The sequence below is a fragment of the Ovis aries genome, chromosome 6 (assembly GCF_016772045.2).
Source record: "Ovis aries strain OAR_USU_Benz2616 breed Rambouillet chromosome 6, ARS-UI_Ramb_v3.0, whole genome shotgun sequence".
Lineage (NCBI taxonomy): Eukaryota > Metazoa > Chordata > Mammalia > Artiodactyla > Bovidae > Ovis > Ovis aries.
Window position 1 is genome coordinate 6,205,967 of NC_056059.1, and position 26,916 is coordinate 6,232,882.

General features: G+C 41.8%; 1 protein-coding gene across 6 annotated transcripts in view; it reads left to right on the plus strand.

Moving 5' to 3' along the window:
* The window catches only part of PDE5A (phosphodiesterase 5A), a 149,040-nt gene that overhangs the window by 37,777 nt on the left and 84,347 nt on the right, over nucleotides 1-26,916 (plus strand). For all 6 annotated transcript variants that reach the window (XM_004009586.6, XM_042251114.2, XM_012179413.4 and 3 more), the window contains exons 3-4: nucleotides 778-867; nucleotides 25,246-25,317. In XM_004009586.6, coding sequence (XP_004009635.1) covers nucleotides 778-867; nucleotides 25,246-25,317 — 162 coding nt within the window. The remainder of the gene's footprint in view (nucleotides 1-777; nucleotides 868-25,245; nucleotides 25,318-26,916) is intronic.

The following is a 26,916-nucleotide window of genomic DNA, read 5'->3' on the forward strand; positions in this document are numbered from 1 at the left end:
CTTTTTTTCTTTAACCCACATTTTGAACTTTTACACATTTCAAAAGCCCTTTGTGATTATTGGATGTGCAAGGACGTACTTTGTGAAAGGGGAAAGAGATTCAGAAGATCAAGGAGTTGTTTATAGTTTGATGAAGACCATGCACTTGTATTAAATAAAAAAAGATTTTAATTCTTATGAACATCTGAGATAGAAATACAGAATCCTGAGGTAATAGATACACAGTCGTTTGTTGCTGTCGTGTTATGCTCAGTCTTGTCCAGCTCTTTGTGGCCCCGTGTACTAGCCCATCATGCTCCTCTATTCACAGAACAAGGTCGGTCGTTAAAGGGAAGTAACATCAGTATTGCAAAGGTCATTTTGGAGGTGGTGGGTTTTATGGGAAAAAACTTCAGACCAGAGATGCTTTTCTTTTTCAGAAGAATCAATGAGATGGGAATAGGCAAATTTTATTACAGAAGAAGAGAGTTGTCACTCTTTCTGGAGTTCAAGTGAAACTATCTAAATTGGTTACTTTTTTGAATTTTCTTTATTTTTTAACATTTGTTCGCATCTGTATTTATTCATGAACACTAGCTTCCTTAAAAAACTTTAAACTTATCTTTGTCAAAGATTATATGTACGTATATGATTTGATACCTTTTACAGTGATAAAATTTAACATTCAGAGCAACAAGGTAAGTCAAAGGTTAGATTTCTCTAATCCTATAAATCAGAAAAATGACATCAGTCATTGAACAAGTCAGTCACTAAATTGAATTTCATCTTCCTTACTAGGATCCTCGATTCAATGCCGAAGTTGACCAAATTACAGGCTACAGGACACAAAGTATTCTTTGTATGCCAATTAAGAATCATAGGGAAGAGGTAAGCCAGTTTTCCATTCTATCAAAGGTCATTTGGAAGCATTTTTCTTTTTGAAAATTTTTTTTTTACTTTTCATACTTCTGAAATAATGCTTTAGTGCAGTTAACTGGAAAGTGCTTAAGTGTTCTGCTTGATGTGTTTTATTTAGACTTCAGTAATAGAATTGTATCCTGATTATTTACTTTTACCTAGAAATACATTTTAGACATAAAATTTTTTTATCTCTGTTTCCTGAAGACCTTACTCTATCCTAAGATATATAATTGTGGTTGTGATTATAATCAATTTATTTCATATTATATTTTGAACCCTTGAATAATGCTTGTTTCATAAATGGTTATCCAATCTCAGTGGTCATCAACTGATTTTATTTTTTACTCAAAATGAGGTTTTGAAAAAAATGGATATTGTAGCTAACTCCAGGCAAAATTTATTGTGAAATTATAACAAGCAGATGAAAATAGGTTGGTTTATATTTCACCTAATTAGAAGGTTTGGATTCTGTACATACTGAATTCTCTCTTCATTTTACATTTATTTGAAAAAAATAGTTAATAAATGATCATTTAAACTGAATGCTTCACTTGAGTGTTCTCAGCCCTGCGTGCCCATTACAAACAACTGTGGAACTTCTAAAAAGTTACAAATTAAATCAGAATCTCTAAGGGCAGGGTGTAGATACTGATACATTTTTAAAGCTTCTCAAATAATTCTAAAGTGTAGCCCGGGTTGAAAATCATCTCTCTTCCTGAAAACAAATAGATTGCAAGAGCTCCTATTTGTGGTTCTTAAGCTTGGCTGCAAGTGGAATCACCAGTGGAGCATTTAGAAATACCAAAACCACAGTTGTTGTTCAGTCACTAAGTCCTGTGGGACTCCTGCAGCCCCATGGACTATAGCCCGCCAGGCTCCTTTGTCTGCAGATTTTCCAGGCAAGAATACTGGAGTGGGTCCTTCCTGACCCACGGGTGGAACCTGCATCTCCTCTCCTGCACTGGCAGGTGGGTACTTCACCACTGAGCCACCTGGGCAGCCCATCCAGTCTTTTACCGAGTTCCACAGATTCTTTTTCTATTAGTGTTTCCCATTTCCGTGTCTGTCTTTCAGTTTCATTCCTGGTACCTGTACTGTACCATGATTCAGATCTTGAAGTAATGCCTGAACTTTTAAAATATTCTCCTAAGGAGTTTCTGTGCTTTGAGTCAGCTTCCCTTTGATCCCCGCTACGTATGCTAAAATACAGTGCTCTAACTCCGTGCTTCCAAAACAGGAACATGCATGTCGAATCTTAAAATGCAGGTTCTGAGTTCAGTCGTCTAGGTGAGCCCTGAGTGAGTCTGTCCCACAAGCACTGAGGTGATGCGGGTGCACCCGGCCTGCAGTCACAGCTGGATGAACAGGTTCCCAAGTCAGCAATTTCTCAGTCTTCTAAATACCTTCTCAGTGCCTTAGAGCTGCTACATGGTTTCTTTTTTTTTTTTTTTGCTACATGGTTTCTTAAGGTAGTTACAGCCATGATTACTAAAAATACCTGCAGCTAAAACATATATATAAGATTAAATAATTAATTAGCTAATTAATTGTGAATGAATAAATGAAAGTGAAAAGACCATACATGGACCAATGGTGTTCTTTAATTGGATTGCAAGATAAAAGAAATAGAGAGCATATCTTATGCAATATTGGGGTACGTAGTTATACTAAAATAACTATTTGTTATTCATCTAAAATTAAATTTGACTGGACATCCTATGTTTTATCTGGCTGCCCTAATTATAAACCAAGGATGTAATTGTGTGCACTTAAGAAGGTGATGTTCAGCTTTTAGTTTATAAGTATGTTTTAAAACCATGGCCTGAGAAACAACTTTGTACTGGTCGAGAGACTTAGCCCAAATCATGGCTCTGGTTAAACATCTAAGTTGCATGAACACTGAGGATTGAGGGAATCCATGAGAATATGCAACAAAATCACCAGGGTGAGGAGACTGCCTTTCTGCAAGAGAGCATCCTCTGGGTACACATGTTTCTGTCTTTGTAACTGCCAGTGAGGAAGTGAAGTCTCTCAGTCGAGTCCGACTCTTTGCGACCTCATGGACTGTAGCCTGCCAGGCTCCTCCGTCCATGGGATTTTCCAGGCAAGAGTACTGGAGTGGGGTGCTTAAACTAAAACAACAGTAACAAAAGCCCCTGCTGTACTGAGGTACCAGTTAGGTAATCACATTCACTCATTTTAAGTGTATAGTTCGATGAGTTTTTAAGAGGTGCATGTACAGTCCTGTAACTACCACTGTCATCAAGATACAAAGCATCTGGGACTTCCCTGGTGGTCCAGTGCCTAAGACTGCCCTCCCAGTGCAGGGGGCTGGGGTTCGATCCTCGGTCAGGGAACTAGATCCCACGTGCTACAGCTGAAGATCCCAGTGCAGCCAAATTAATAACAACACTAATAAAATTTTCAAAAGGTGCAAAGCATTTCCGTCCCCTCAGACACTTCGCTGCACTCCCTGTAGTTATCTTCTCCTCCCTCAACCCCCAGCTGCCGGCAGCCCTGACCCGTTTTCTGTCGCTGGTGTCTTGCCTTCTCTAGAATGTCATACGCATCACGTAAGCGGAGTCACGCCGTATGGAGTCTTGCGTGTCTGCCTTCTTTCACTTAGTGTCATGCTTGTGATTCATCCCTGCTCTTGCGTGTGTGAGTAGTGTGTTCCTCTGTTACTGCTGAGTGGTTATTCCATGGTGTGGGTGTGCCACAATTTGATCATCCATTCATCCGTTGGTAGGCTTCTGAGTTGTTTCCAGTGTTTGTCTCTGAGGAGAAGACACTCTGTTGATGTTTGCATACCGGTCTTTTTGTGGACATACTTTCGCTTCTCTTGGATAAATATATACGAGGGGTATTTCCAGGTCGTGTGTTGGGTGTTTGTTGAATTCTATCAGAAATTTCCAAAGTCCTTTCCAAAGTGACTGTGCCGTATGCTTTTCTACCGTTGATGTGTATGCGAGTTCTAGTTGCTTCACATCCCAGGCAAGACGTGTTGGTGTCAATTTTTAAAAGTTTTAGCGCTTAAATTTGATTGCATGAATAAATAACCTTGCTCACAGTCACAGGCCATCTGCTCACTTACAGACCTGAGTAAAGTGGGCTCAGCCACAGGTCCCCCGATTGCGACTCTCCAGAGCTCCCCCTAAGATTCCTGCAGCATCGTTCGGCATTCTCAGCATTGCCTGCCTCCAGGCCTCTTCTTCCTCCCCTGCTGTCTCCGTTTTACCCTGCGATGATTTGATGAGAAGACTGAGCTCTTCACTGGTTTTCACAAAAGCTTATTCACACAGAACATTTCATGAGATAAAACATTTTCAGTGACTTCACTGGCGTCTTAGTAACTTTACTGATGGGAAGGTTTCCAAACACAGCTTTTTAAACATCTTGCTGACCCTCCCCATTCTTTGTCCTCTCCTCCCACGCTCACACTGCTGGGTTTGAAATTATTTCCTGTGAGAATTATTTCTTCAGAAAAAAAGGAATGAAGAGAAACAGTCAGGAAAAACAGTCATACTCTCAGTTTGGTTGTGGTATAAAAAGCCATTTAGCCGACCAAGAACACTAAGAAGATGAACTGTATGGATTCCAAAATTATCTTTAGATTTATAGCTACATAAACAAACTGGGGGCAACATTTGCTGTTGTGTACATACAATAGAAAACTGCTCTTTCTCCCACGAAGCTTTTTAAATCACAATGGGAGAGCCCCAGCAGGGCTTTGGGCAGTACTTGTTATGCTTGCTCTGGGCTTGAATCCCGTCTTCAACACTTACTTGATGAGAAACCGGGATGGAATTGGTTAATCCCTTGGCCCTTCAGTTTCCTCATCTGCTGAATGAGGGTTGTAAACGGACGTTGGTAAAAGGACAGGGTTGTTGTAAAGATTAAATGTGTTTGTTCATGCAAAGGGCTTGACATAATTCCTGGCACACGGGAAGTGATCAATAAATGTCAACTGTCATTTGTTTAGAGGAGACATGGAACTTTCATGAGAAAAAAAGGATGGAGAGGTCATCGGTCACATAATAACCAGGCAGCTGGGATCAAATGACGGCCAGCACAGTCCCTGACTGGTCTGTTCACCCTCTAACAAACCTTAAGCTTCAAAGAAAGATACTTTTCATTGTTTTTGCTCATAAATGAGGCGAAGTAAATTTGCTTTCTTCTCTTTGTGTTAGTGTAGTTGTATGGAGTAAGCGGACACTGACTCCACCTAATTACCAAGGAACCAAAGATGAAATATGATTATTGATTGTTTATTAAATGCCCTGGCACCTTTCAGTGGCCCCAGTTTCTTAAGGTACCGGCTCTGGAGAGCTGATTGAAAGGAACAATTGAATACTGAATACTAGAGTCTGAACTACAACATAGTCCAGAATATTCAGGAAGATTTTTAAGATTCAGTAAAATATGTAATCACTTCATCTGCCTCTCTTCTTGTGAAATCTTTCAAGTAATTAAGCATTTTCAGGAGTTCATTAGTGTTGCAATCGTAAGTATAATAGTGCGATGCCTTTTTGGAAGTCAAGATCATAGATATTCCTAAATCTTCTGTGATATAATTTTTTTTAAGTCATAGAGGATAAATGTTTACAACCTTACCCTCTCTGTATACTCCCTTCTAAGACAGTGGGGTTAATGGGCAAAGGGTGGTGGTGGTAGGGAGCAGACTGGAAATGCTAGACGAAGCTAAACGAATTTATTTGGGAAAGGTCACAGAACTATTGGCTAGAGAAAATGAATGAAGACGAAAAGTAAAGGGGTCAAGGGAGAGAAAAGAGCCAGTCTAGGCTGTATAATAAAATGGTTTGAGGAACAACATGGGTAGGACTTGGGAAATAACAGCTTATCCTGTGGAAACTGTTCAGAGGACTCGATGCCTGTTAATTCTTTTAAATCTTTGTCACAACCAGAGGAAGTGGTCATTATTTTATTCCCGCGTACAGAAGATGAAACTGAGATACAGGACATTCAGGGAACTTGGCCAAAGTCACATAACTAAAACTTGGCGAATCTGAAATTGAAACCTAGGCGAGAGGGTTTTTTAGAATTCCACTGTGGACGATGACTGCAGTCTCTTTCTTCCGCCTCATTGTTTTCTTGAGCTGCTGCAGTAAATGTTTAGACCACTTTTGATTTGGGGGAGGGACGTTCCCTGATGTGAGCACGTAGAAGCAGGGCTTGAAGGGGGAGACAAGGAGAACTGGCTATATTCTGGTGGCTCTTCAAAGTTGTGTTGAAACCACTCTGCCGGCAGACTTTTTTTAAGTTGGGAAAAAAAAGAGAAGAAAGGGAGCAGGTGGGGGTGGGGAGGAAGAGGGGTCAGAGTCTGCCCTTTGTAATGTATTCGGAGTGATACATCCAGTAAACGTGAAGAAATGTTTTCCAGGGATATGAGCCACAGGAGCATGGTTCATGTGAATCTGGGTGAGTCAGGAAGCCTCATGAAAACATTTGCAGCAAGTGTGTGAATTTTTAGAGCTGCTGTTAAATTTCTTTTAGGCTTAACACTGGATTTTTCAGACCTGGGCACTTGGATCCATTTTTAAATTTTTGTCATGTGCATTAGTTATTACTATAACTAGATGGTTCTTTTATGTTTAGTAAAGAAGCTCAGGAGAAAGTTTTCCTGGGAAACTCAGGAGGAGGAAGTGGCAACCCACTCCAGTATTCTTGCCTGGTGAGCCCTGTGGACAGGGGAGCCTGGTGGGCTGCTGTCTATGGGTCGCACAGAGTCAGGCACGACTGAAGCGACTTAGCAGCAGCAGCAGGGAAACTCAGCTCTTTCTCTGTAGCTCAGCTGATCTATTCCTGAAATACTACGCTCTCTTGAAGTATTGTTTGTTATGGTGTGTGGAGATGAGTGCTTTGTTTTATAATGGCTGCATCAGTGAGGTAGAAGCCAGGACACTGTGAAATAATGCAAGTTCTAGAAAATGTTCATATTGATCTGAGGTGGAGATTATATCCAATAATGTCAGGTTAGGCTGACACCTGTTTTCTCTTGGTTGAATGTCGACTCCGGTTATTAAGTAGAAATCTAATTTAGAATCAGAGCTTTTATTCTCCTCTGTTTTTATCATCTTGAGTTTATCTTATCGTACTTGATGACATAATTCTTCAGGGCAAATGTAATAGCCATAATAAAGTATTTATGGTAAGGATTTTTTTGTTTGCAGTGTGATAAAGGAGCATTTTTAGCTAGCTATCTAACTGTTTATATCTTCTTTTAAAAGAAACCTGAAAAACTTCAAAACATATCAGCTAATTTTATGAGATATTTATAATATAAATATTTTGATGAGTCAGAGAGATTTGTTGCATGCCGAAAATCATAAAGTAAAGCATTAATGGAATCAAATGTGTAAATCTAAGTGCAGTATACAAAAGTAAATGTCTTCCAAAACTTAGGCTACGTGACTTGATCTGCTTATTTAAAAATTTTCTCAGTTCAGTTCAGTTGCTCAGTCGTGTCTGACTCTTTGCGACCCCATGGACTGCAGCATGCCAGGCCTCCCTGTCCATCACCAACTCCCAGAGTTGACTCAAACTTATGTCCGTTGAGTTGGTGATGCCATCCAACCATCTCATCTTCTGTTGTCCCCTTATTCTCCCGCCTTCAATCTTCCCCAGCATCAGGCACTTTTCATATGAGTCAGGTCTTTGCATCAGGTGGCCAAAGTATTGGAGTTTCAGCTTCAGCATCAGTCCTTCCAATGAATATTCAGGACTGATTTCCTTGAGGATGGACTGGTTGGATCTCCTTGGAGTCCACGGGACTCGCAAGAGTCTTCTCCAACACCACAGTTCAAAAGCATCAATTCTTCGGTGTTCAGCTTTCCTTATAGTCCAACTCTCACATCCATACATGACCACTGGAAAAACCATAGCTTTGACTAGATGGACCTTTGTTGGTAAAGTAATTTCTCTGCTTTTTAATATGCTGTCTAGGTTGGTCATAACTTTCCTTCCAAAGAGTAAGCGTCTTTTAATTTCATGGCTGCAGTCACCATCTGCAGTGATTTTGGAGCCCAGAAAACAAAGTTTGCCACTGTTTCCACTGTTTCCCCATCTGTTTGCCATGAACTGATGGGGCCGGTCATCCCCTCCTAAATCATATGATCTTAAAAGTAATTGTTGAATCATTGTAATATGTAAGGCACTGGTCTAGGCAATGAGGTTTTTTTTTTTTTTAAATGAGGCAAGGAAGATACTTTAAAAAATTTTCTTTTCAGTTTCATTGAGAAGATTTTGTATCAAAATTAAATACAAGGTAACAGAACAAATGTTAAACAAGTTCGTTATTCAGTACATAAGTTGAAAGTCTGGATTTTAAGAGCCGGAGAAATCACAGAGGAAGGATGGAAGCTGTGGTTTCATACAGCAGATCCCTGCAGTGTTTATCCCACAGCCTTGAGAGAGGAAGCTGGGAGATGGTGGAGGCGGGCTAAATACTTGCCTATGACATCCTGCCTGCACTACCAACTGAGCTTTTCTTAAACCAGACATGTAAGCTTCGAAAAATAAATGTTAGAGCTTTATACATAATCCTACAATTCCAAATCAGCCTAGATGAAAACAGAGCTACACGAATAAGGAGAGTGTAATTGTAGACGGGCAGTGGGTCTAGATCTATTTTAGTCCTCAAGAATTGGCCGGTTATATATATTTTTTTAATTTATAAAATGTCCATTGCATTTATTCCCCTGTGATATTTTCTCATAGCTTTGTTTTAGAAACAAAACAGAAATACTCTGAAAAGTTTCCGATGGTTCCAGACTTGATATCTTGATGTTGATGGTCTTTTCTTTTCCTTTTCCACATTGCTCTTTAAATAATAAACAAGTGTATTTTACAAAGAAGATGGTAACTATTTTCCTCAGGAAAAAACATTTCTTAAGAGTATCAGAGGAACAATATTGTACTAATAGGTTCGATCCCTGAGGCCACACTGCTGATCCAGGAGAAAAGTGAATAAACCCTTGAGACTGAATAATACGTTAATGGTAGGCTATATTTACACAAATTTTATTGTGGATGCTCAGAAAATTTGGTTCAGAGCTGTGTTTTATTCAATATGAGGTTTATCTTCATTGTACTTTTAGAATAATCATTCTTGCACTTCATTTTAAGTTTGATAGAGCATTTATAAGTTTAATTTTGAGATGTTTTATATAGATCCTGAAGTATGATCAGTAGAGGTCTGGAACCAGCAGCTGCTGCTAAGTCGCTTCAGTCGTGTCCGACTCTGTGCAACCCCATAGACGGCAGCCCACCAGGATCCCCCATCCCTGGGATTCTCTAGGCAAGAACACTGGAGTGGGTTGCCATTTCCTTCTCCAATGCATGAAAGTGAAAAGTGAAGTGAAGTTGCTCAGTCATGTCCAACTCTTAGCGACCCCATGGACTGCAGCCCACCAGGCTCCTCTGCCCATGGGATTTTCCAGGCAAGAGTACTGGAGTGGGGTGCCATCGCCTTCTCCAGGAACCAGTTGCAGATATTCGTAATTTCTTCGTATAACATCTGACCCAGAGCCACATAATTAGGCCTTGGGGTGGATTTTTATTATTAAATAATTTTCATGCATTATTAATTTGTTTACATTCTTAAAGAGTTAACATAGTTATCAGTGACATGGCTGCTATCAGTAGGTATATATATGAATACCTGTATCCATCTAAAAGCTAAGATTATATAGGTAAAATGCTTTATAAACTATGTATTTTATATTCCTTCTTATTAAATCCACATCGAAAAGTTCCTACTTATTTCTCTTCTACCACAGAGTGGAAATTAATATTATATGCAGAGTTCAAATTAAAGTGTAAGAAATGATATTTAAAATTTTTTGAATCATAATCATCTTTGTGTGGGGTGGTTTTTTTTTTGGCATCACTTGGTGAAGTAAAGTGAAAATGGTCTGGATTTAGAATTCCAGATCCATTTGATTATTACTGATTAGTTGGTGATCATGAGGGTGACATTAATGATCTCTAAGCTCATTTTGAACAGCAGCCTCTGTTATCTGTTTCCGTGGTTCAGGAATGCCAGAGCCGCCTAGCCAGCTGGGTGGCTCCGGCCCCGGCTCCCTGCCCTCGGCTGCACTCAGGATGCTGCAGCGACACCTGCCTCACGCGTGAGCGTGCGCTTCCCAGAGGGCTCGCTCACCCTGGCAGGAGACCCTCCCATATCACGCCGTGTCCTCAGCACATGGCAGAGTGAGCACAGAGGAATCAGCAGCGCCTTGGATGATCAGGTCCCCAGAGCTGCCTCATAGTAACTAGTCACTAGAAGCCAGGTGTCAGGGACTTCCCTGGGAGTCCAGGGGCTAAGGCGCCACACCCCTAGTGCAGAAGGTCTGGGTTCGATCCTGGGTCAAGGAACTAGATCCCACATGCCTCAACTAAGAGTTTGCCTGCTGCAACCAGAGCTCACCTGTTCTGCAGCTAAGACGTGAGGTAGCCAAATAAATAAATATAAAAAAAGAAAAGGAAAGAAGCCAGGCATCAGATCCAGACTCAGGAGGAAGGCAGTGAGGCTCTAGCTCTTGAAGAGAGGAATGTCAAAGGGTGGGTGGACATACTGTGAAACCACCAAATGCACCAAGTGTATTTTGAGGCTTTAGTATCTTTCCTTAAAACTGGCCAGATGATAAATGAGGAACTCTACTTGTTAATTAAAATAGTATCTTAGGGACTTCCCTGGTGGTCCAGCAGTTAAGAATCCACCTTGGAATGCAGGGGACGCAGGTTCAATCCCTGGCCAGGGAACAGGATCCCACCTGCTGTGGAGCAGCTAAGACTGTGCACCGCAGCTACTGAGCTGTGCACCACAACGAGAGCGTCCTTGTGCCACAACAGAAGTTCTCACCTGAGAACAACTAAGACCCGATTCAGCAAATAAAAAAAAATAAATATTTTTAGAAAATAAAATAATCTTAAACAACAAGGACCTACTATGTAGCACAGGAAACTATATTCAGTATCTTCTAATAATCTATAATGGAAAAGAATCTGAAAAAGAATATATTTGTATATAAGTAAATCAGTTTGCGGTACTCCTGAAACATAAGTTACCTATACTTCAGTAAAAAAAAAAAATCTTAAAAATTATTGTTTTTCAGCCTTTTATGTACTAAAACAATTATATCTACCAGAGGCAACACAGATAAGAGTTTTCAAAAAAGTGGCAAGTTGGCATATGTGCTCTTCCAGACTGGCTTGAGCCACAGAGCACGGAGACTCAGAAGAGGAAGCATGCACGTGTGCTAAGTCACTTCAGTCATGTCCAACTCTTTGCAACCCCGTGGGCCATAGTGGGCCAGGCTCTTCTGTGCCTGGAATTCTCTAGGCGAGAATCCTGGAGTGGGTTGCAATTCCCTTCTCCATAGAAGAGGAAGACTGAGGAGACAAGAGGGAGATGCCTGCTGTTTGAGCCATGGCAAATGATTGAGGTATTAAAAGTCTTAAAACATTATGTCACCAATGCGAGTCTCCGTGAGATCACTGTTTGCGTGTAGCTTAAGTACTTGGCTTCTTAATACCCGTGGGAAAATACCCACTGGCGTGTCTTTATTATCTGTTATCTTTCTGCACCATTTTCTTCCTCCCTCATGGATCACGATGGGAAGCAATGTGTCCAGTACTTCAGCAGAGTGTTTGCTGGAGTATAAACTGGAGCTGAGGCCATACAGGCAGGTCCTGGCAAGGTCACAGAGTCCTTAAATTGCCATGCAAATGAGGTGCTGGGTTTTATTTTATTTTTTAAGCCAGGAAGCATTTGCTATCATTTAAAGATCTGTGTGGCCACAGCATTAAGGATGAACAGTTTCCTTTGTTTATACTGTAGCCCAGAGCCACATAATTTGATGCTTGATAGATTTTGATTTCCATATTTGTTCATACGCCGAGAAGGTTCTGTCTGGAAGCAGGGCAGTTGGTAAGGAGGAGTTTACATAATCCAGACTAGAAGTGGACTTGTTAGTTACACCTCTGTTTATAGGGGTGAGGGGTTGATTTGATGGAGGGTTGAGTGGAAGAAAGGATGTAGAATACTTTCTGGGTTTTTTAGGTAGATGTAACGAGGGAGGATTGTGATATTTCCTAAAATAGAACATGCAAAAGAGAGAATTGGTTTGTGGGGATGGAAACGGTTGGCTCTTTGGGGGCCAGTGGGTGGATGTGTTGTCTTACTGTCTGTTATTCTCTCCTCTCCCCTCAGATCTCAGTGCTGTGTCCGCGTCCCCACTTTGAGCTGGTGGTCTTGCTTACTATTTCAGTGAAAAACAAAGCAATTAGAGGCGTCCTTCCACAGAGCACTTCCCCATCTTTCTTCCCCACTCCTGTATCTGACTTTATACTCTCTAGATTCCTGCCTCCCCCCTCCCTTTTTTATTTCTTTCTTTTTTAAGTAAAAAATTGTTTAGGGTTTTGGGGTTTTTGCTATTTTCTTTAATTAAAAATTTTTTTTGGCCAAGTAGCATGTGGGATTGTAGTTCCTGAACCAAGGACAGACCCTACCCCTTGCATTGGAAGCTCAGAGTCCAGCCACTGGCCTATCAGGGAAGTCCCCTCTGATTCCCCAGGGAAGTCCCCTCTGATTCCCCTTCGACTTTAACCGTTTGTGAAGTAGCAAAGGTCAGCCTGGCACTTGTGCTCTCTCGTCCATCTCATCTGCTCAAAGACAGCCCAGCAGCTCCTCCCGCTGTGTCCAGAATCACCAAGGTGCCTCCTCCACCAAACTGGTTTGTCAGCATCAGTTCGGTTCAGTCATTCGGTCCTGTCTGACTCTGTGACCCCATGGACTGCAGTATGCCAGGCTTCCCTGTCCATCGCCAAATTCCAGAGCTTACTCAGACTCATGTCCATCGAGTTGGTGATGGCCATCCAGCCATCTCATCCTCTGTCTTCCCCTTCTCTCCCGCCTTCAGTCTTTCCCAGCGAGTCTGTTCTTCGCATCAGGTGGCCAGAGTATTGGCGTTTCAGCTTCAGCATCAGTCCTTCCAATGAACACTCAGGACTGATCTCCTTTAGGATGGACTGGTTGGATCTCCTTGCAGTCCAAGGGACTCTCAACAGTCTTCTCCAACACCACAGTTCAAACGCATCAATTCTTCGGCGCTCAGTTTTCCTTATAGTCCAACTCTCACATCCATACATGACTCCTGGAAAAACCATAGCTTTGACTCAACGGACCTTTGTTGGTAAAGTAATGTCTCTGCTTTTTAATATGCTGTCCAGGTTGGTCATAAGTTTTCTTCCAAGGAGCAAGTGTGTTATAATATCATGGCTGCTGTCACCCTCTGCAGTGATTTTGAAGCCCCCCAAAATAAAGTCTGTCACTGTTTCCACTATTTCCCCATGTATTTGCCATGAAGTGATGGGACCAGATGCTATGATCTTAGTTTTCTGAATGTCGAGTTTTAAGCCAACCTTTTCACTTTCCTCTTTCACTTTCATCAAGAAGCTCTTTAGTTCTTCACTTTCTGCCATAAGGGTGGTGTCATCTGCATATCTGAGGTTATTGATATTTCTCGCAGCAGTCTTGATTCCAGCTTGTGCTTCATCCAGTCCAACATTTCTCATGATGTATTCTGCATATAAGTTAGATAAGCAGAGTGACAATATACAGCCTTGACGTACTCCTTTCCATACAAACATGCTATTATTTCTCCCATCTTAAAAACAAAAGCAAATGCTCATTGGATTGCACATCTCCTTGCAGAGACCACCATTTCCCCGATGACCACAAGAGCTAAACTCTTGGAAAGAGTTGTCCCTGTTTGCTGTTTCCATTCCTCCCTCTCGCTGGAGCATAATCCACCAGCCTTCAGCCTCACCACTCTATGGAAACCACTCTGTGCAGGGCCACAAGACATCCATGGGGCCAGAGCTAGCGATGAGAACTCGCAGTTCTCGCCTTACCCTGTAACATGTCTAAAACATCACCCCTGAGCTTCCTTCCCTCTCAACCTGCTCTGTACCCAACCCCATCACAGTTAACTTGTCTGTCATCCCAGCCATTCGAGCTAAATTCCTTACAGGCCAAAATCAGGTGAAATTCATCCCCCCACCCCCCAGTATATATCCAGCGCATCAGGAAAACCCTCGATGGTCCCTTCAGTCAGTGCTCTCCACCTGCACTTCTGCCTCACTGGCGCATCGGCATGGAGCACCTGAATTATAGCAGCCTTTCCCACCCCAACTGATGCCCGTACTTCCAGCCTTGGACTTCCTGTAATCTAGTCTAAAATGCATTTTATAAAACTTGTTAGATCTCATCTCTCCCCTGCTTTAAACCTTGCAGTGGTTTTCCCCTTCACTCTCTAGGAAAGGTCCCGCATGATCCAGCCCCTGAAGCCCCTCTGATCTCACCTGTTATCTCTCCCTGCCAGTCCTCTCTAGCACAGCTATTTTCTCAACAAATCAGGTAAGCTCCATCCCCAGGCACTCTGCACTTGCTGTTTCCTTGTCTGAAGTCCCTTCACCTAGTTCTCCACATGGCTCACCATCTCATCTCCATCAGGCTTTTTTGGTTTGTTTTAAAATATTCATTTATTTATTTTTGCTGTATTGGGCCTTACTTGCATCAGGTGGGATCTTCTGTTGGGTCACGCAGGCTCAGTAGTGGCGGCACATAGGCCTAGTTGCCCCCATGGCACATAGAAGCTTAGTCCCCCAGCCTGAATCGAACCCACATGCCCTGCCTTGAGAGGCAACCACTGTCACTCAGATGACGTCTCAGTATGAAGCTCTTCAGCCGTCCGTATTGACTGCTGCTGTGCTGTGTTATGCACATGTCCGACTCTTTGCAGCCCCATGGACTGTAGTCAGCCAGGCTTCTCTGTCCATGGGATTTCCTAGGCAAGAATACTGGAGTGACTTGCCATTTCCTTCTCCAGGGGATTTTCCCAATCCAGGGATTAAACCAGTGTCTCCTGCATTGACAGGCAGATTTCTTTATCTACTGAGCTGCCTGGAAAGCCCCTCTTTATTGACTATCAACCCTTATTTCCATCTTTGCTAGTCACCATTAGGCATACTATGTATCAGCTTACTGGTTTCTTTGTTTCCCCTCCCTAGACTGTAGACTCCATGAGAGCTGAGCTGAGACAAGAATGCTTACCAAGGAGATGAAAGGGTGACATTTAAACTGCACGCCTGGTGTGTAGTAACCTAGTTTACCTGAAATCTACTTTAAAAATTAAAAAAAAAAAATGTATCTTTGCCATTTTAGAGCCTAGAAACTAAAACAGACAAATAAAAGGGGTCTCAAGTCGAAATTTAATCAAGGCTATGTGGTTAATAGCAGTAGTACTTGGATCTTCCTGCCAACCTTTAGAGATCAGAAATAAGTGTTTTATACTGACATCATCATCCCCATCTCAGATGCAGAATTAAGGACTGGGTCAAGTTAAGAAAATGTCTCAATATTTCATATCTATAAAGTGGGAGGGCTGGAATTCAGACCCAGGTCATCTTATTCTAAGGCTGCATTCTTCTCACCATGAAATAGTTACCTTGTTCATCTTTATTCATGATTGTACCTGAAAAGCTACCAACCAACTCTTGTACTATTTTAGTTTTGGAAAATGCAAAATTACGGACTGGAATAATAAAATGATAAAATCCAGAGTTGCCAACAGTGATTTCCAGTTAATTACTCGGTGCATTAGTGCACAGCTGTGTGGAGGCGGGCACACCTCTGTGCTGGTAATGCCTACTGCTCCGAGTTCTGCTGGTGAGACTGGTGTCTGTCTGCATCTGAGCTTTCCTGTAGGTTATCTTTTAAGGCTCATCTTCCATCTTGGAGGAAAAAACACTTAAGAGATAAAATACTATAAATTATATTCTCTATATGAAGGATTTGTTAAATGTAAAAAAAAAAATGATAAACACACACAGATTTTCCCCCTGGATCTCTTCAGTTAAATGTTGTGAATATCTAGCTTCTATGATATGAATATCTAACTGGCTGTGATGCAGTTTGATGAGCTAGTAGAAACAAGAACACTGATCTAAACACTTAGTTCAGCTCCCATTAAGAAGGTGTTCTCTCAACCCTGTGATACCAGCTTTAATTTGTAAGTGAGGTTCAGCCTGTTCAGTGTCCTGATGCATGAAACTTGCTTTTTGCCGCTTTTGCTGTTACTTCTCTTCTGTGTGTATTGGGGACACATTATGGGCACACCCCTTTACCCTGTAATTATCAGAGAGCTTTACTAGAACAGCATCTAGCCAGGCTGCAGAGCACGGACCTTTTGTAAGTGTAGGCAGTGCCAGAACAGACTCCATCCTGGTTTGATGGAATCCAAACCCAACAGCACTGTCCGGGTGAAGCCTGTGCTTTTGCAAGGCAGCACCTGGCAGAACGCAGGACCTCTCCCTGAAAATAAATCTTAGTTGGTCAATAGATCCCAGGCTCTGAAGTCATTTTCGGCAATGACATATGTAAAGGTGGGCTTAGACAGTGATAGGATTATTCTGATACAAAATGCAAGTATAATTTGAACAATATATGTTGAGTACACAAATTTATTATTGTTATTTTGCACTTGCTCCAAATTAGCCAAGCAAGATAGAGTTCAAAGGAGAGAGTTACAACTGTAGTAAAAACAACTCGGTCTTGAGGGCCGGCTTAAGGTCAGTGATTGCTGAAGAACCTCTCTTCACCCCTCTGTGCTTAAGGTGACTGGTCTGTGAAGCTTCAGCGGGAGGTGCAAATAGTGGAAGGTTTGACGGGGGTCGTAGTGAGACAGGGAGTGTGACAGTGCCCACCGCAGAGCTTGTCACCAAACGGAGGGTCAGACAATGTCTTCGTCCTCCTTGTGCAGTGATGCAAGGGCAGACAAATGGAGGAATGGAAAATTAAATAAAAACAGTAAGGGCTGAGCGTTCCCTGTCATGGGAAGGACAGCAGGCTCTTTTCTGCTATGTAACCTTTGTGTCTGCAGTTTGTAAAGGGCAGAGGAGGAGACAGTTCGCTCACAGCGGCTGTGTGCTGCTGTCTCAGACCTGAATCTCTGTATCCCTGGGGTAGAGAGGTCTAATAAGAAGGTGGCAGGTCCCTGTGGTTCTAGGTTTCAGACCTTCACCTCATCACTTAAAAACTGGCATAGAAGAGTTTGGCTTTTGGCAGGGAAGAGAGTTTTTTTGGGTTTTTTTTTTTTTGGTGCAAAGGGATAAGAATAAATACTCGGATCAAGAATTATGCCCAGCATCCCCTTGTCTGGAAGGAATCCAATCTCAGGTTGGCACCACTCCCACTGGATGTTCCCAGCGCCGGACAGCTACTGACCCCCAAAGGTGGATGTGTTCCGGCGCCATCCGGGAGCCTCTGCTCTGCTGCCAGCACAGAGCACACGGTTAGGACCTCAGTGTGTCCTCCATGACCAGGGCAGCTGGGAGCTCAGCACGTGGACCGCACCATCTTACAACATCATAAGCAATCACCAGCTTACTTTTAAATACTTTTTGCAACTGAGGTAAAGTTTACATACAGTAAATTGTGTGTATTATACAATTATGTGTATTATACAATTTGATGAGGTTTGACAAATGTTTATATATCTGTGTAACACCACAATCAAGATAGTGAACACTTTAATGACCATTGTCCATTGTCAATGCCCAAGAGCCATGGGCTACCCAGTTCTGACTTTTATCACCATAGGCTTATTTTGCTTTTTCTTGAATAATCTGCTTATTTTTGAAATTGCTTATTATCTAGTTCCCCCTGAAACATAGGACTTCTATGTTATGTAAGTAGTTCTTGGCAATAAAAATAATTTATAATCAGGAGTCTAAGAAAACAGAACTTTAAGCAGCCACTTTGGACTTGATTTTGTTTCGTTTTAAAACTGTTGCATTCCCTTTGACGAAAGCATGCATGAACAAGATAAGCATATGTGTGGGGTCTGAAAACAGTCCTGGATATACTGGGAAACTGGTGGTCTTCAGGATTCGTCTCGTTTGAATCCTAGTACTTAGGAAGCTGTATTTTATGTTAGTTCTGGCCCACTCTCCCCTGCAGGGGAGTAGTGGAAAGATCATAGCTTACAGGGTTATACCTGGAGAAGCACGGGGGGCTCCACATTCTTGGACTGCCTGGTTTACTTTTCTGAATATCAGCTGCTCTTGTGATGGAATGAGAGTAATCATACTGACCCAAAAGCGTTGTGACAAAGATTAGAAGGATTAACAGAGAAAGCACCCGTTACATCGCAGACCCTTCCTTCTCCTTTTTTTAAATGGCAAACTTTTCGGCATTATAAGTTTTCCTTTTTTTTTGACCAGGAATGGGTTTACTAACTATATTAGAGCCACTGGCCATTGATAATGTATTTCTGATGCCAGTTATCTTCAGGGCACTGCTGTTTATATCTTGCAACTTCCTAAAAGTTTCTCTTCACCCTCTTCTTGGCCACCCAGGCTGCAAGAGTAAAAGAATCCACTCCTGTAATCTTTCTTGTCTTGTCTCCCAACCCTGGAAGATCCATAAACATACTCTTGAAAGAAATAGGTATAGTAGGACTTGTGCATAACAGTTGGATAAAATGGATCACAACCAAGTCAAGTCAGTCTTACCAGCCATTTAAAGAAATAAGAAACTTTGATTCTCAAAAAGCCAGACAATTCAAAACAACAATGAAAAGGTCAAAATTGGCAAAGATACACATTGGCAACACAGAAAAAGAAAACTAAGGTAGCCAATAATAATTAAAAAGTGTTCATTCTCTGTAGTAATCAGGGAAATACAAATTAAAGCAATAATGAGATACATTTTTACCAACAGATAGACAAAGATTAAAAAGCCTCATCATACTAGGTTCTGGTTAGGATGTGAGGTTAACAGAACTTTTCTGCACTGATGATAAAGGTAAAAATTCTAGAATCCTTTAAAGATTTCATCAAAGAAACTCACGTGTGTGTGTGTGTGTGTGTACATACTGTGTCGCTCAGTCGTGTCTGACTCTCTGCAACCCCATGGACTGTAGCCCGCCAGGCTCCTCTGTCCGTGGGATTCTCCAGGCAAGAGTACTGGAGTGGGTTGCCATGCCCTCTTCCAGGGGATCTTCCCAACCCAGATATCAAACCCAGATCTCTTGTGTCCCCTGCATTGGCGGGTGGGTTCTTTACCACTAGCAACACCGGGAAGCCCCAAAGCTCTCACACATGTACAAAGAGTCCTATACAGATAGGTTCATTGTGGATTGTTTGTAATAGCAAAAAACTGCAAATATCCCAGACATTTGGCATGAAATACAGTGAGACTGCGAAAAGTCCAATGTGATATCTTCGTAATTTAACTTAAAAAGAGGAAACATTACCAAATATTAACATTGAGTAGTTCTACATCAATGGCTATCAAAGCGTATTTTGTCCCTAGACCAGCAGCATTTGGCATCACCTGTCTCGGGCTTTTACGACCCAGGCTCCCGCGGAAGGCGAGGAGGGCGAGGGCAGGGGGCGCGCCTGCGGAGGGGCGTGGCCGCGCGGGGAGCAAGGGGGCCGACGGGGCCGGGCTCGTGCGCGCGCATCGGGCGAACGCGGGCAGGGGCGCATGTGCGCGTGCGCGCGGGGCGGCCAGGCTTCGGCACCGCGCTTTCGGCGCCGTCGACGTCCTGCGCGTGCGCTCGCCCCTGCCGTCCGTTGTGGGGACCCCGTGCCCCAACTGCTTCCGCTGTGCTCAGGCCTCGGGTCGTCGTGCTCAGCCTTCTGCCTCCGTGCTGTCCGTTTACAAGCTTTCCGCCCGCTCGGGGCGAAAACTCCCAATTTTTCTGTACGTCTCGTTTGTGCGCGTGCTCAGTCTCCCAGTTGTGTCCCACTCTTCGACCCCATGGATTCCTCTCTCCATGGGATTTCCCAGGCTGGGATGCGTGAATGGGTTGCCATTTCCTTCTCTAGGAGAGTTTCCCGACGCAGGGATCAAACCCGCATCTCCTGCGTCTCCTGCATCGAGAGGCGGATGGTTTACCACCGAACCACCTGGAACGCCCTAAAAATTGATAATCTTTGCTGATACTTTGGAGAAGACAATGGCAGCCCACTCCAGTACTCTTGCCTGGAAAATCCCATGGACGGAGGAGCCTGGTAGGCTGCAGTCCACGGGGTCACTAAGAGTCGGACGCGACTAAGCGACTTCACTTTCACTTTTCACTTTCATGCATTGGAGAAGGAAATGGCAACCCACTCCAGTGTTCTTGCCTGGAGAATCCCAGGGACAGGGAGCCTGGTGGGCTGCCGTCTATGGGGTCACACAGAGTCGGACACGACTGAAGCGACTTAGCAGCAGCAGCAGAGAACTTTTAGTAAACTTAGTAAAACACATTCTCGGGCCCCAACCTAGATCTCTGACTCCGACACTCTGGGGGTGGGACCCACCAAGTAGTGTTTTAACAAGCCCCACTTTCCTGCCGTTTTAGATGACAAGGGGTGGATGTTTATTGTCTCATTTTCTGTGATTTTCTATATTTTTAAAATTAAAACAATCTCAGACTTTTCTTTCATGCTTTTCCAAAGTCCTTTTAAGCTGTAAGTTTCAACTTCATAGCTAAAGACTTACTAAGTGTGTATATTTCTTGCTGCCACATAAGTTTCATGTATGAGGACAGAACTCTTAATATCAAGGGAAGAAGAGAAGAAAAATGGTCAAATATTATTAACTGTTATTCAGATGTGAATTGTCCAGTAAGTGTGTGTGTGCTAAGTCACTTCAGTCGTGTCCGCCTCTTTGTGACCTTATGGACTGTAGCCCTCCAGGTTCCTGTGTCCTTGGGACTCTCCAGGCACAATTACTGGAGTGGGTTGCCATGCCCTTCTCAGGGCGGGGGCGGGGGGGTCTTCCCAACCCAGGGATCCCGTGTCTCTTACATCTCCTGTTATTGGCAGGCAGGTTCTTTACCACTAGCACCAAAACTTCAGTAAGTACATCACCCTAAAAAACTTTGATTTCTCTGACCCTGATGATAAGGGTATCATCAACAGCAAGTATCTATGAAGCACTGAGAACAGTGTCAGGTATTGATGCTTCCATAGGCATAGATATGAATCATGTCCTTAGGAAACAACTGTTACAAATTTAGGATGTAAGTAGAAGGAATGAGGTTAAAAATGAGAATACCTCATCACCAGATTATGGCACGCTTAACTGCCACACAGAATTTCAAAAGACCTTGAAGGGAAGCTTTTTGGAGACAGCCTCAGTTGAGAAAGTGGAAGAAAATCTGTCAAGGGATGAAGTACGCCAAGGTCATTGTGGCATTCTGTGTCAAAGACCCTTGTAAGTGATTTTAGTTTATGTGGAGTGTACGGAATCAGAATCTGCAATTTTTTTGTCCTATAGATGGATGGATGGAACCATTAAAAGCTTTGAGTAGTGAGATCATTTTTGTGTGCAAAATAGTGTTCCAAGAAGAACACTATAAATTTGGCATAAGTGTCAAAGGTAGACTGAAGGCAAGAAAACAACAGCAGTGAGATGTCAGGGCTTTCAAAGGAGGAGAGGATTTAAATGGTGAAGCACAAGATATGATATGGGGTGAGGAAGAGTGCCCAGGGACGGGAGCATGTGAGAGTAATGCTAACGGAATGTATTAGTTTTTTATTGCTGCCGTGAAAAAACTACTGGAATTTCATGGCTTGAAACAACACAAATGTATTATCTTAGAGTTTTGGAGGTCTGAAATAGTTCTCAGCAGGCTGGCACTAAGTGTCAGCAGGGCTTTGTTTCTCTGTGGAGTCTTAAGAGAAGAAATCTATCCTCTTAACCTTTCCTGCTTCAGTGGGCTGCCTGCATCACTTGGCTTGTGGCCCCTTCCTCATCTTCAGAACCTGCATCTGCATCTTAAAATCTCTAATTCCAACTTGCCTGCCTCAAATCCTCAAATCCTATTGTGATTACATTGTATGTGCTTAGTTGCTCAGTCGTGGCTGACTCTTTGTGACCCCATGGACTGTAGCCCGCCAGGCTCCTCTGTCCATGGGATTTCTCAGGCAAAAATACTGGAATGGTTTGCCATTTCCTTCTCCAGGGGATTTTCCCGACCCAGGGATGGAACCTGAGTCTCCTGCTTTGGCAGGTGGTTTCTTTACCACTGCGCCATTGGGGAAGCCGTCTGATTACATTAGGATCACCCAGATTATTCAGGATAGTCTCCAGATATATAACTTAGTCATATCTGCCAAATCCCTTTTGTCATTTGAGGTCTCATAGTTGTAGGTTGCAGGGAGTAGGATGGGACATCCTTGTAGGTCTTTATCTTGCCTACCACATGGAACATGGCCATCATTTGCCGATTGCCTAGGATTTGGAAGAGAGGTGAAATAGCCTGGAGTGGTCAGGTCAACCTGTCAGTTTCATTTTGTCTGTATAAGAGGTGTAGGCAAGGGCACGGGAGTAGGATTCCCTTCCAAGTGTAACAGCCTGACTAGAACGTCAGCTCCATGAAGACCAGGTCTGTATCTGTCTTGTTCACTACTGTGCCCTCTTCATTGTCTAAAACAGTGACTGGGACATTCACGGTGCTTATTGATTATCTGTTGAATGAAATATTTGTTGCTGAATGAATGACTGAGTTGGGAAAGCTTGAGGAAAAGCAGTAGGGAGACCTCTCCACTGTCTTCTGTCTGCATTAAGTTCCTGTTTTCTTGGTGAAGCTAGGTTTTCAACTCAGGTTGTAGATGGTCTGGAATCACGTCATAATGATAGAGACATTTTGCTGGTGGGAGAGAGAGACAGCTAAGATTGTAGAGCCTTTTCCTTCTCTCTCTGCCTTTTAGCCTCCATGCCGAGCATCCCCTGGAACGAGGAATGGGGAGAAGCGTAGAAACTGATGTATGGCCTCAGTGAAGGTCAGGGCAGCTGCTGATGGAGGAAGAAGTTGTTCGCTGTGGCGATGATCACTTGTCCCTGCAGCGACCAGCTGTCACATTCCTCATTGTCACCCAGCCAGAATCAAGTCTTGCCCTTTGCATTCCTAAAAGAACACTTGACCCTGTGAGGACATGATACGCATTTATGCTGTGAAAAGTGCCGGTGAAATAGAAAACCGAGAAGCTTCTTGATGCTTTAAAAAATAGCATAAAGCATTGGTGTTTGAGGGCCCTGCAGGTAGCCAGTGGGTACGCAGAAGCGATTGGGTTTCTGATATGGAAGCTAACATGTTTAGGGGCTTCGCCTCTCAGATATGAGGTCTGACAAATACTTTGAATAAAAGCTGTCCTTGTAAACTGACATTAAAAACCTTGTCTTGAAGAAAATTAACTGATTTGTTGAAAGGAGCAATAGATGGTAGAAAAAGGAAAGACTTTTTATTAACACGAGGAGGACATGGGGTACATGGTTTGCTGGGCTCTATGAAATTTGGAGAATCAAAGTCTTCTGGCCTTTTCCTGTCTTAACGTCACCTTGGACAAACACTGTACCTTTTCTCAGATTTTTATCTGTTGTCTTTATCAGTGCTGTTTTAAAAATGTCATCCATCTAGGTATTGAGGCACATGTGAGTATTATATTTTCCTGGTCTAATATAGTCTCTTGAAAGAACTTGCCTGGTTTTTTGAAAGAATATATTAATTAAATTTAATTTATCACCCCTTAAATTAACCTCTCTATCTAAATCTATAAAATTATTAGTAAGAAATAATTCGTTACCACAAAGGATGGAAAATTCATCATTGGAAGTCCTTATTCCATGAAGTTGCCTAATGATTAATATCTTATTGTAATGCTAAGGAAACAAAATTAAATATAGGAAAGAGTTGGTATTCATGGTGTACATGGTAGGTTTTAAAGCCTGTGAACAAGATTTCTGGTCAGTTTGCTAGACAGAACAAATGCAGAACACCACCCCACCCCATCCTTATTCTGCAAACAAGTGGAGGATAAAATTTCACCAAAAGCGATTTTTTAAAATATAAATTTATTTATTTTAATTGGAGGTTAATTACTTTACAATATCATATTGGTTTTAAAGTCATCCAGTTTTACTGGTAGCACGGTATATTAGACCCCAGACTTTAAAGAGGTCCCATCAGTTGTATTTAAGTGAATGTGTCTGGCTGCAATCGTGGTGTTTTGACCTCAGACAAAAGCTTTTGTAAGCATTTAGTCGTTGAGATTGGAGCCTTGAGAAATCTGTTAGCCAAGAACTAATGAGTGTAAAATAGGTACAGGATAACTGAATGATTCTGCTTTTTAAAAGTCAGCATCCTTGTACACTGCCATGGCGAGGGGAGAAATGTGTTGAGAAGAGCAGAAAACCGCATCAGACAAGAATGTGTTTCCCCTTCCTTGCTCTACTGTGTGAGAGAGGAATTTTGTTTCCATTTCTTAAAGCTAAGGGACTAGAATGAGCTAAGAAAAAAGGATGAACTGTCCACACAAAACTAAGGACTTTATTCCTCAAATATAATCATTTAGAGAAGAATAGCTTTTTCCACTAATTAAATTGCAGAAGAAAGGAAACAGTGGAACTTTTAGTAATAAAGAGGAAGCAAAAGTAAGTTGAAGGCCTTTATAAAACTGAGGTAATATGGAAACTAAGTTGGAACTAAATGGGTAAGTAAAATATACTTTAAGCAGAAAGATGAGAAGGTTCTTAGGAGTCTTGGTAAGTGTTTTGTGGAAATGTAAGGCACATTTCCAGAGTTTAGCTCAGTCTTCTTAAGATGTAGTTTCTTTCAAACACCTTCTGATTTGAAATCAGGCTCAGTCTGTTAATTTCTTGTTTGATTTTTCAATAAAACTTCTTTCCCCCCAAATAAGTCTGTTGATGGTAAGATAATTTTCAAGTTCAGAAATTTCCGAAGAAGTTAGACAACATTCCTACATTAGGAATTATTTTTACCCTAATTGGTTCTCCTGTATTTTAAATTCTGTGACTGGGCCGTTTGTCCTGTTTCATTTGCAATAAAATAACATTAGGCCATTTGAAATATTATAGTTAAAACCAACGTAAAATGTTCATTTTGTCATATATTTTATTGAAATATAATATAAATTATGTTTATTTTCTATCAAAAAGCCATGAAAATTATTCACAATAAAAGTGATTGCCAATAAATTTCTTTCACAGAGCAGTATGAAATTCCAAAATAAAATATAGTCTGGGACTCAAGAAGTTAGAAACATTTGAACTCTTATGAGGAAAAAACAATTACAAAATGCTAAGGAACTGGTTTAAATGCTGAGGGATTTGTTTTAACTTTGTAGCTATTTTAATTTGATAGCTTATTGTTATTTTAAAGCACATGTAGAAATTCTTCATGCTTTGGTGAGTTTATACCAATAATTTCTGTCAATGAAATTATCAATGTTCTCTTCTTATACCAGGTTGTTGGTGTAGCCCAGGCTATCAACAAGAAATCAGGAAATGGTGGGACATTCACTGAAAAAGATGAAAAGGTACCAAAACTTGTGCCTAGTATGACCTCAATTTAGGAAGATGCTTTCCCTTTAGAGTGTATAGACCTTTGGAATAAGCAATTGTGAAAACTGTTGATCACAAAAGCAGTATGGTTTGAAAGGGTCTGAAATGTTCAGAGGGGTCTCTTTCCTCTGGCTAAATCAGTACTGACCTGTGGTCTTCAGTCAACAGAACTTCCGCCCCCAGCCTGACCCCTGCCTTGCCATGCCCCCAACCGTGCCTCGCCACGCCCCCAAGCCTTCCTCAGGGCCATGTGCATGCTGGGGCTATCCAGAGAGTGACGTGATATTTTAACTTTCCCATTTACTTTTCATCACTGCTATAAAGAAATTCAACATTAAGTTAAAAAAAAAAAACAAAACCCTAAAGCACTGCTCCAAGTTCAGCACTCCAGCACTGCTAAAAATTGGAATTGCCTCCTGGTGAAGCAAATTTCAGAATATTTTATAAGCTTTGCACACAGACGATGGGGCGCCAAGGTGTGAATTCAGGCAGGATTATGTGAATTTAGCTTCAGAAAGAGCGGCAGTCAGCATTATTTTATTACCTTTCTCGTCCAACTCTGAAGGGATAGTTTCCTTGCACCACATCGACGTGTTTTCCATTTAAGGATGGAAGTCCTTAAACCAGTTTATAACTTCATTCTGTCAGTAGGTTTTATTATTTCTCTTCCTGGATATGTAATTATATGTATATCATGGAGCCCACTGAATTCTTGCTCTTTAAGCCCATTGCTATTTCTGTCCCTCCACTGAAAATTAGTAGGAACTTTTGGAAGACATTCCAATAAGAGAGTTATTTTTGTCTCCTGCTGTAGGCTGTATTGGCACTGGTATTGGTCCCCATGTCTTAATTGCTTCGGAACATAGCAAGTACCTTTTTAAATGTGTAGTAGTCATCTAGTCTCCTATTCTGTTAATGACCTCTGAGAATATTTGGTGGGAAACATGGTCCTAGATTGGCTGTTTATTCCATTATTCGTCTGTAATCCATTCAGGTAAACCCCTCTTGAAAGATTGTCATTCTTAGTTGGTATCATCTCTTGGCAGAATAAATTCATGATTGTGAATAAAATATGCCACTTCTTTTAATCAATAATTAGTGTAACTGTGAACACATCACCTTGGTATAGTATTGTGAGGGTGATAGGCCCGTGTTTAAAAGAATATATTTAATATTTGCAATTTAGTATGGGACTGCTGTTGCCAGTATTCTCCTATCAAGTATGTGAGCTTTCAGTTTGCCCCAGTAATAAGGTATGGACTATTTTTATGGTCTTAGCTTAAATCCAAGTCTTAATATCATTTAGAGACTACACCAACTTTTGCATAAAGTGAATTTCAATATCAAATCATGTAAAGAGATCTCTGTCTCCTCTCTTTCTCCTTGCTTATTTTATAACTATTTTATGACGTTAGGCGACTTTATTAATACTTGTCATCTACTGATTGTATCATTTAGCTAACACTTGCTTTGCATCAGTTTCTAATTTTATGCAGAATAAACATCTACTCTGTTTATTTGATGCTGTTGGTTTTTTAATATTTATTTGAACTATAAATATTTTTGGATGCTGT